Source organism: Morus notabilis, unplaced genomic scaffold, assembly GCF_000414095.1.
Source record: "Morus notabilis unplaced genomic scaffold, ASM41409v2 Scaffold471, whole genome shotgun sequence".
Classification (NCBI taxonomy): Eukaryota; Viridiplantae; Streptophyta; class Magnoliopsida; order Rosales; family Moraceae; genus Morus; species Morus notabilis.
In genome coordinates, this window is record NW_010365442.1 from 74984 (window position 1) to 84792 (window position 9809).

Consider the following 9809-nt stretch of genomic DNA (forward strand, 5'->3'; position numbering starts at 1 on the left):
TCAGTAACAATGGACGAGCCAAGAAAGTGTAGTAAAAAATAAAAACACACACACACATCAGTTAATGGAGGGGCAATTATTATTATTCCATAAAAGGCTAACGTAGTAGAAGTGTGCGGGTACAAATTTTGCAATGAGAAATCAAAACTAGTCACCAGTCACCAATACCAGACTTTATACCAAAACCAGTCTCTCATGTACCAACTCCAACAGAGATTTCATAGGAACTAGCTTATACCAATATATCCATCCAATGACCAACTAAAAAAAAAAAAAAAAAAAAAAAAAAAAAAAAAAAAAAGAAAAAAAAAGAAAAGAAAAGAAAGAAGTTCAAGAACATTATCAATCAATCACAATGTGTGATCAATGACAACCAAGGATGTTGATCATCACCACGAACACCGGCAGCAGCAGCAGCGTGGTAACCGACGGCATGATCATGTGCAGGGGAGAAGCATGGTTGGTGAGGCCCGGCGCATGGCTCGACGGAGGAGTGTTGGGCTCATAGCCATCATCATCACCACCATCACCGTCTTGTGGTGGCGGAGATGGGGAGTTGTTAGGAGGAGTAGCAGGTGATCTGCCTCTGCGGGTGTCGTTTGCAGCCAGGACATGGGCCTCCAGTTTCAGGCCCATTGAGCAGTGGCCCTGTCGTCCGCATATGAAGTACCTGGGCCCTTCTTGTGTCAGTGGGATCACCGTCTCTCCGTCGTTGTATGTTCTGATCGGATCTGATATGTCACACGATTTGTAGTCCTCTTCCTCCACTTCGAGAACATCGTGGACTGGCGTGTACGAGAACACTGCTCCATCCATATAACCGTTTTAACTAACTAACCATGTCAACCACAAAGCGAAGGGAAAATGGAAAATCGATTTTCCGACCCACGAGCACCAAAAAGAAAGAGATGATTGATTTCAAAGAAAATTTTTCGAGTTCATTCAGTTACTGATTCTTTTTTGGTCACAAGTTTCGCTGAAAATTAAAGAAAATCCGTAATCTATTTTCTTCCTCTCTACTACAAATTTTCTCCTTAACCAAACATTGCATGACCTTACAAAATAAACGAAGATTAAAATAGTAGATAAAACAGATTCAAAAATAATAAAAATCAAACGCAAAGTGTATACACTAACCAATTATCATGACTTAAACAGAACAGAGGAAGAAAAATCAGCTAGATCTATATGAATCGAAGCTAAAAATTCAAAGGCGAGGTACATATTCAGTAATTAAGCATTGGCGAAATTCAGAACAATATATATATATATATATATATCAAGTTCATCGCAAATTAAGTAACTAGATATGTGTGTGTATACAAAAATAAATATATGTATGATTATGAATTAGGTACCTAGATAGTCACCGACATGAAAGGTAGTTTGTGAAGCCCAAGCTTGGATGTTTGAAGTGAGATCCCAACCGGAAACGCCACCAACAGTGTGGTTCGCAGCGGAGACACCACGGAGCAAGATCGACGCCATTATTACGATCAAGATCGACGCCTTCGCTGTCCACTGCGGTCTCGATCCTTCCATTCTTGAATTCTATCATTTTCAAAATCAAATCTCCTTCTCAATTCTAGTTTAACTTAGAACACGATCGATAGAAGCACATTAAACACCTAAAAAGAAATATAATATATAGCTATATATCAGATTACAGATAATTATATCTTATACGCATGCATAATGTTTTCTGTCACTTTCTCGAGAAAAATGTGATCGAGCACCAGTAAATTACCGCAAAAGGAACTTCCAAAAGAAGTTGATCTGCGATGGAGTAATACTCTGGTACTGAAACGGAGAAAAGGAGCAGACGAGCAAATCGTCTCTTCTGCAAATTCACCACAATGCGATCGAAGAAAATCGTTATTAAATCTATATCAAAACTGAAGAAGAAGAAGAAGAAGAAGAAGGAGAAGAAGAAGAAAGAAGAATCGATTGGATAGAAAGAATTACTAGAAGCAGCAGAGAATGGAAGAAGAACAAGAAGACAATCGCTCTTTCCCGCCTTTTGTACAAAGTATATATAGCTCGGAACAGTGGCAGAGCCACATTGGGCCTAGGGGCGCCCCAGGCCCAAGTGGCTCCATTACAATCTTTATCCCAACATTTTTTTTTTTACAGTTTTTTCCTACTCTTTTTCCCGTGAAATTTTCAATTTACAAATATTTGTATTACAATTTTGAATTAATCTCATAAATGACCCTTAAAATTTACTCTCAATTTTATTTTGTCAATCGGTTAAAATTAAAAGAATAAAGTTGGAAACTTCTAAAATTCATAGACTAACTAGGTTATCTAATTAGTAATTATTAGGTCTATTTATTTTTGGAATGGAATTGCCTGATACTGTTTACGCTAAACCCATTTTTTAATTACAAGCTAGTTTATCTAATTATCAGTATTTTTTATTTTTTTATTTATTTTTTGGCATGGATTTGCCTCCATTTTTTTAATGGAGAAATTTTAGTTACTAATTAAATTGATATAAGACCATTAAGGGCCAATTTGGTATTGCTGTGTTGTTGAAAACTTCTGTTGTTGTTATGTTGTTAGTCAGAAATTACCATGACCAGAAACATGTAAGTGTTTGATAAATTTTTTTCAAAGTTGTTGTAAATACCAGAAACATAAATTTAAGTGTTTGGTAAACTATATTAAAATTATTGTGAAGATATATAATGACTAAAATAGACATACTTTAACACACATAATTATAATTAAATTTATTTCTATTTTTATAGTCAATATTCGTAACATTTATACAACAAAATACTAAAATAAATATAATTTCCATTTTATTAGTTAAAATATCTCTAAAAACAAATTGGTTTATTCAAAGAGATTAATTAATACATCTATAAAAAAATTAAATAACGTAAAGAATTGAAAGTAAATTATTTTTTAAACGTGCAACATTGTAATAAAAATATATTCTTTAATTTTATTTGGAAGAAATGAAATGAGTTGATTGAGAATTAAGTTATATTATTAGGGTCATTTCAGTAAATTTGGACAATGACAGCAGAAGCTGTTGTGGAAAAGCAACTCCTGTTGTGGGTGGGGGCAACAGATTTTAAAAGCTGTTGGACAAAAATAGATTTTGCCAAATACCCTAATTTACTGTAATTTTTTAAAAAAAAATTAAAAGTAGCCTCTAAAAGATTGAATTTATTTTTTAATTTAAATGAGTAAAAAGAAAGAGGCCTAAATTACCATTCCTGTATTTCCCAAAAAAATAAAAATAAAAATAAAAACAAAACACATTTTCTATTTCCGTTTTTGTTTTCTTTATAAAAAAAAACATGTGTATTTACGAATGCTAAATAAAATACACAAAAGGTTAACAAAGATATTCATCAAATAAATAAATAAATAAATAGTTTAACATAGCTACGGGTTAAATGAAAATTCGAGGAGAATAGATGCGTCAATATTAAGCACCGCGGCTTCTCAAAAAAAAAAAAAAAAAAAAAAGCACCGCGACGACACTCTCATACTCTCATTCTTTTTCCTTCGCCATTCTTTGCTTTCCATCTCCCTCTCCTTTGTTTTGAACTCTCTCTCTCTCTGCCTCTCCTTTGTTTTGAACTCTCTCTCTCTCTGCCTCGCTCGCTCGCTCTGGGTATTTCTCTTGCTCTAAGACTCCCTTTCCCCTTCCTCTTTTGTTAATTATTATTATTATTTCGCCCTAGCAGTGGAAAATTTGATCTTAATAATGTCGGTTTTTTTTTTTTTTTTTTTTTTTTTTTTTTTTTTTTTTTTTTTTTTTTTTTTTTGTGTCTTTGTTTTCAGAGCTTTGGCGGTAACAAACAATGGCGACCTTTGGCACCACTTCTACTGGGAATCCCAATCCCAATAATTCGTTTGAGGTATCTAATTTCTGATTTCTCATTTTCTCCATATCCATAGTTACACAAATTGTTGTTGTTGGTTTATTTATTTATTTATTTAATATGAGGGAGCTGACACATTCTTATTGCTTTTGGTTTGAAAGTTTATTTTTCAGCTCTAGGGTATTTCTGAAATCGAGTTTTTTTTATGTACTGTTTTTTTTTTTTTTTTTTGGTGTTTTGATTCTCTAGTTTCTTTGCATTTAACCTGATTTCTGGAGTTTGAGAGTCTTAATCCAATTTTTTTTATTCAATATTTTTTTCTTTGATTAGTTAACTTAATCCAATTTTGAATACTTTGTCTAGGTGACTCAAGCTCCTAGTGATTCTGTTTCTAGCCTTTGTTTTAGTCCGAAGGCCAATCATCTCGTCGCGACTTCGTGGGACAATCAGGTTTATTCCAAATTTGTCCTACTCTGTTGTTATGTTCTTAAGCATAAATTATGCATTTGCTTGGTTAATCTCCGCACTAACACAATTGGTTTTGAATCATGTGGCTTGGTTTTTTCTTTTGGTATTGTTCAAACTGGTTTTTTCTTTTTAGGTAAGATGTTGGGAGATTATGCGGAATGGGAATGCCTTAGGCAGTACACCCAAAGCTTCAATATCTCATGAGCAGCCGGTATATATTTATATTCCTGAAATTTAACTATTCTTTTTTCATTTTCTGGTTGTTGAATCTTTGAGTTTGTATGGTTGCTTATTTTAATTTTTACTTTGTTTTGTTGTAAGGTTTTATGCTCAGCTTGGAAGGATGACGGGACAACCGTCTTTTCTGGAGGCTGTGACAAGCAGGTGAAAATGTGGCCTTTGCTGTCTGGTGGTCAACCAATGACTGTGGCCATGCATGATGCACCTATTAAAGAGGTTGCTTGGATCCCAGAGATGAGCCTCTTGGTGACCGGAAGCTGGGATAAGACCTTGAAGTAATAATATTTTGTTTTTTATGTTTATTTTTTATTTCTCATTTGTAGATGGTTCTTTTGCTTCTGGATTTTTGGCATTATGGAAATTAAAGTATGGCAAATCTGCATTTTGTGCAGAAGCCATGACACCATTGGTTATAGTATGTGTATACTTCGTCATCAAAGATTCAAAAGTCATTTAACAATAAACTGTCCGCTAAAAACTATAAACATATGCTGGTCTGCATGATTTCTTAATTTTTCTTGTGAACACACACACACACACACACACTAAGTTTAGGTATTGTGGATTCATGCTGGTAAATTTATGTGAAGGATGCTTGCGAAATAGGAAGCTACAAGGACAATCTTTTCTCTATTTCCTTATGCATAAATTCAAACTTACTACTTATGAACAATCCGTTGCAGCTGCTTGCTTTCTGCATGTACAATCTCTACAGTTCTATGCATGCTTCAATCTAATATTCGTGAATTCCTATCATCCTATGTCTTTGAGTTCTAAGATCTTGGTGAATCATTTTGCCTGTTTTATAGATATTGGGATACTAGACAACCAAATCCAGTCCACACACAGCAACTCCCAGATCGCTGTTATGCACTAACAGTGAGACATCCATTGATGGTTGTTGGTACTGCAGACAGGAATCTGATAGTCTTTAATTTACAGAACCCACAGGTAATGCGCTTTTATTAGATTTGACGGTTGAACATGGTGTTCAAAATGATCTGAAGGCACATTTCAAATAAGCAGGTTCTAGAATGTGATCTAACATATTGTTTCAAAGTTTTTTGGTTTTGATATTTCGGATTTAGACTAAGTAGAGCCATCAATTATATTAGAATATCAAGGATTTAGCTTATTATCTTTTCTAATTAAAGAAATTATGATCAGAAGTACCATAGCTGTTTTGCAAGCTGAGCTTTCCTTGGCAGTTAAAAGTTTGGATAATTAATCTTAGGAGAATGGTGCCTGAATGGTTATGCAACATCCTTTTTTTTCTCCTTTTTAAAACTATCAGAAGCGTCAAAGTTATTTTTCACATTGATTAGTGGTTGAGAAGTTGTTTGAAGTAAGGAGTTCAAGGACTCCCAATTTTGTATGATTTTTTTTTCAAGAAAAAAAAAATTTATCATTATTATTATTTTGTTTTTGGAGAATTAGAATTCTTGTTTATGTAGACTTCTGGTTCTCCTTTCTATTAATTAATAGGATTTCTTAATAAAGTTCAACGCTTATCATTGAACAAGAAAATGCTATTGTGATATACAATTACTGACATTGACATCTTTTTTCTTTCTAAAAATTTGTTGAATACTACTTACACAGACTGAGTTCAAGAGAATTATTTCTCCGTTGAAGTATCAGACAAGATGTATTGCTGCCTTTCCTGATCAGCAGGGTTTCTTGGTACTCATGATTACTATTTAGTTATTTAACATTACCTGTCTGTTAAATGATGAATTTAAAAATGTCACATCTTACTTTCTTGTATCATTAGATTCTAAAATTCGTTCTCACGGCGCGCTCTTTGGTATTGTGAAATGTTAATATGTTGTTAGATTTAGCTTGACAGATTTGGTACTAAGACATCTTATGCGCACAACCCAATTTTCAGTGGGTTTTAGTTACAGTTTAACAAGAATGTTGTGATTCTTCTGTGCCATATTTGAGGTGTTTGTCATTAGTACATTTTAAAAAGCCCTTCTCTTGGGGTATGACTAGAGCAGCTGTAACTACCTTAATTCTAGACACAAACCTTGAATGAGAAGAAAGAACAGAAACCACATACCATTTATGGCTATATATATTTGAAAATTTGAGCTTAGCACTTTAACTAGGAATATATTTTTGTGATTTGGATGCTGATAATGTTGCTTAAATTTCAAAGAAGTCAACAAATGATGTTTAAGCAATTTTCTCAAGAATGTATGCGTGTATGTACAGTTAAGAGTTACCTAAAGCATTGAATTTATATTCACCTGATCTAATCTGATTGTGCAACAGGAACCCTGTACTTCCAGGTAGAATATTTTGAGACAAGTTAGTGAGATTTAAAGCTAAGACATAAAATCCCATGGTTCCCTGTTTTCAGATATAAATATTTAAGGCCCTTCATGAAGAGTGAAATGTTATGTTGAACGTTCTGGTTCTTATGTATGAATTAAGTGAATGGGGCTAGATTCTTGGTATTTTCATTTTCTTCTGTTGTTTCTGCAAATTTCAGTTATTTTTATGCTGTAAGTCTCATTGTGCTGGAAAAGTTTTGTCCTGAATTTTTAAGATTTAAATGTATCTCCTCGTGTAACTGCATTGTATTAAGTTTGCTCGGATTATATTTTAATGGTATTTTCAGATTGGTTCGATAGAGGGAAGGGTGGGTGTGCATCATCTAGATGATTCACAGCAAAGTAAAAACTTTACTTTCAAATGCCACAGAGATGGCACTGAGATATACTCTGTCAACTCTTTGAACTTCCATCCTGTAAGATTTTTTGTTATCAACTCTATATTTTTGTTTAAGATATAAAATGTTTCTTTTGTATAACTTGATTTTGGTCACGTTTATTTAACTTGTTCAAAACAATTTTATTGCTTCTCAAAAGCTTTGCATATTGCAGAATTAGATTGTTTCCTTGTGTTAGAAGACCGATTTTATGTTCTAACTTTCAATAGTTACTTTTAATTAGTAATATAGCAACCTAAATGCATGGTTTTCAGGAGGAAAGAATTTGGCTGGAAATTTCATTTAATTTAGCACATATGATCAGATTATCAGAATAAACAGATTGTTTTGAATGATGTTTGTTATTGCAGAAATATAAAATCACATTGAAATTCGACCATGCTTTAGATCTGTTAGGCCTAATTTTAGATAAATAGGATGTAATCAATTCTGACTATAAATTGCGTATGTTATCTTCAGTTTGATCACTTCGATTGTGACCATATTTTCTTCCTTAATTTCAGGTGCATCAAACTTTTGCAACTGCAGGCTCCGATGGGGCCTTTAATTTTTGGGATAAGGACAGTAAACAGAGGCTTAAGGTGTTTCTGAATATCTTTTTGGTTTTCACTTCACTATTAATTCCTCTTTATTTAGTTTATTCAACTTGTTATGTGCTTTGCATGCTGACATGAGACAGGAAGTCAAATTTATGTGGTCCATAATCCATATACATTTCTTTCAATAATGCTATTGCTGTTCATTTCATTTCTTCTACGAGTACGATACTATTCTTTCATGCATGGGGAGAAATACATTAATGCTACGTTTTTCATTGTGAAAAGCCATTGAACTTGAATGAGACATGGATCAATAATGTTCTTCAGATCGTAGGATTTACTTTGCATATTTACCTATCATAATTATCATATTTATTTCAGTAGGATTTAAAACATTACAAATTGGGTGCTAGTGACTTGGAATTTCTCTTGGTGATAAGTTTAGATTTCCAAGGTGTGTGTACTGTATGTGTATTTATGTCTGTCACGTGTCTGTTTATTTCTGGGATACATCCCTACAGAAATATTTCCTTATTTTTTTCTTTTTCTATTTCCCACCTATATGTCCTTTCTGAGGCTGTGCCTCTCGTTAACATATGGTGTGACGCTCCGATTTCTTTGCAATATATTGCTCTTTCATTAGATATTGTGGTATCACTTTTTAGCATAACTATCCAACTCTAATACACGGTTCTTTCTCAGGCGATGTCAAGATGCAGTCAACCAATACCTTGCAGTACTTTCAACAATGATGGTTCTATATATGCATACTCGGTACTAATCACTGTTTTAGTTTATTGAATTTCTGAAAGCACAAAGTAGTAAAATGCTCTCTTTCTCATTTAATTTTGTGCAATTTTCATAAACCTGTTGAGGAACATATATCATTGCCAAAATTGACCTAGTTATTTGTATTATTGAACTCGTTACTTTACCATGAGGATGTTGAACTCTTTTAACGGCTTGCCTTAATGAGAAGTCAATAATTGTTGCCATGTTTTTTGGAGTTTTAATCGACTCTGGGATATTGCCTTTAGAGAACGTTTCCTTGGGCCATTTTTCTCTTTTATCCCAAAAATGATCGGATTTGGAAATGAGATTCTTCAACTTTTCTTCAGGTCTGCTACGACTGGAGCAAGGGCGCAGAAAACCACAATCCAGCAACAGCAAAGACCCACATTTTCCTGCACTTACCGCAGGTTTGTTCATTAATGTTTTAAGACTTTGAAAAATTTTGTAGCTTCTCTTAGCTTATAATCGAAAACAAACATTACCCAAATTCCAATCTCTATTATTTCTTGATGCAGGAGTCCGAGGTGAAAGGCAAACCACGGGTTGGAACAAGTGGAAGAAAGTAAAACTGCTCATTTAGCTGTTTTGTTACCGAGTAGCCAAGAAATTTGCCTTTTCCTTTGTATATGGAGTTTTTGTCTTAGCTTGTTCCCGCTTGAGAGCTAATGACTGATGAGTGTCTACTTGGGGTTCTTGTAGTCGGATTAAAAACCTAGGTTAGTGAGGGCGAGGCTTTTGTTTAACGCTTCAAATAGGCAGATTTTTAGCCTTTAGGTTCATGTATCACAATCTTTCTGAGTATCTATTCACTCGTTATTCGTTATTCACTGCTCTGCATAATTTTTTTCTTCATCTTGAAAGGTTCTTTCTGTGGTTTATGATAATACTTTGGCCAACTTGAGTCGTATTTTTTTTTTTTTAATTCCATGCTTCTAAGAAATTTAGTTTTGATGCGGCTAAGCACGTATGGGTGACTTCCCTTGCTGGTACTTCTCGTTTTTTGATTGAAAGTTGCATGGAGTTGTTTTTTATTTTTAATTTTTTGCTGCATTTGCATGAAATAATATAGGCTGCAAACATCGCTGGTAATGTTATGTATAATACTCTTATTATACACATTGTTGGTTTCTCAAAGAAAATAAAAACGAAAGGACTCATTGTTGGTGCCGAGCAAAGTATAACGGG

The 9809-nt window shown here is 33.7% G+C and overlaps 2 protein-coding genes across 2 annotated transcripts; one reads left to right on the forward strand and one right to left on the reverse strand.

The window, feature by feature from the left end:
* Nucleotides 1–363: 363 nt before the first annotated feature.
* LOC21388215 (uclacyanin 1) lies at nucleotides 364–1542 on the reverse strand. The gene is made up of 2 exons (XM_010108023.1): nucleotides 1359–1542; nucleotides 364–803 (listed from the first exon to the last, which is right to left on the reverse strand). The coding sequence occupies exons 1-2, from the start codon at nucleotides 1540–1542 to the stop codon at nucleotides 364–366; spliced, it is 624 nt and encodes a 207-aa protein (XP_010106325.1).
* A 2055-nt stretch (nucleotides 1543–3597) lies between these two features.
* On the forward strand, nucleotides 3598–9520 carry LOC21388216 (protein RAE1). Its single transcript, XM_010108024.2, has 12 exons — nucleotides 3598–3634; nucleotides 3805–3881; nucleotides 4209–4295; nucleotides 4447–4524; nucleotides 4635–4828; nucleotides 5363–5504; nucleotides 6156–6236; nucleotides 7183–7311; nucleotides 7797–7874; nucleotides 8535–8606; nucleotides 8951–9031; nucleotides 9140–9520. The coding sequence occupies exons 2-12, from the start codon at nucleotides 3825–3827 to the stop codon at nucleotides 9188–9190; spliced, it is 1050 nt and encodes a 349-aa protein (XP_010106326.1). The 5' UTR covers nucleotides 3598–3634; nucleotides 3805–3824; the 3' UTR covers nucleotides 9191–9520.
* The last annotated feature ends 289 nt before the right edge of the window (nucleotides 9521–9809 follow it).

What these genes read in the sequence shown, in the direction of transcription:
- LOC21388216 (XM_010108024.2), top strand. Translation starts at nt 3,825, where the DNA reads ATGGCGACCTTTGGCACCACTTCTACTGGGAATCCCAATCCCAATAAT. An exon ending in CGACTTCGTGGGACAATCAG is followed by an intron (nt 4,296 to 4,446) that starts GTTTATTCCAAA and finishes TTTTCTTTTTAG; the next exon opens with GTAAGATGTTGGGAGATTAT. An exon ending in CAATATCTCATGAGCAGCCG is followed by an intron (nt 4,525 to 4,634) that starts GTATATATTTAT and finishes TTTTGTTGTAAG; the next exon opens with GTTTTATGCTCAGCTTGGAA.
- LOC21388215 (XM_010108023.1), bottom strand. Translation starts at nt 1,542, where the DNA reads ATGGAAGGATCGAGACCGCAGTGGACAGCGAAGGCGTCGATCTTGATC. An exon ending in TCATGTCGGTGACTATCTAG is followed by an intron (nt 804 to 1,358) that starts GTACCTAATTCA and finishes TGGATGGAGCAG; the next exon opens with TGTTCTCGTACACGCCAGTC.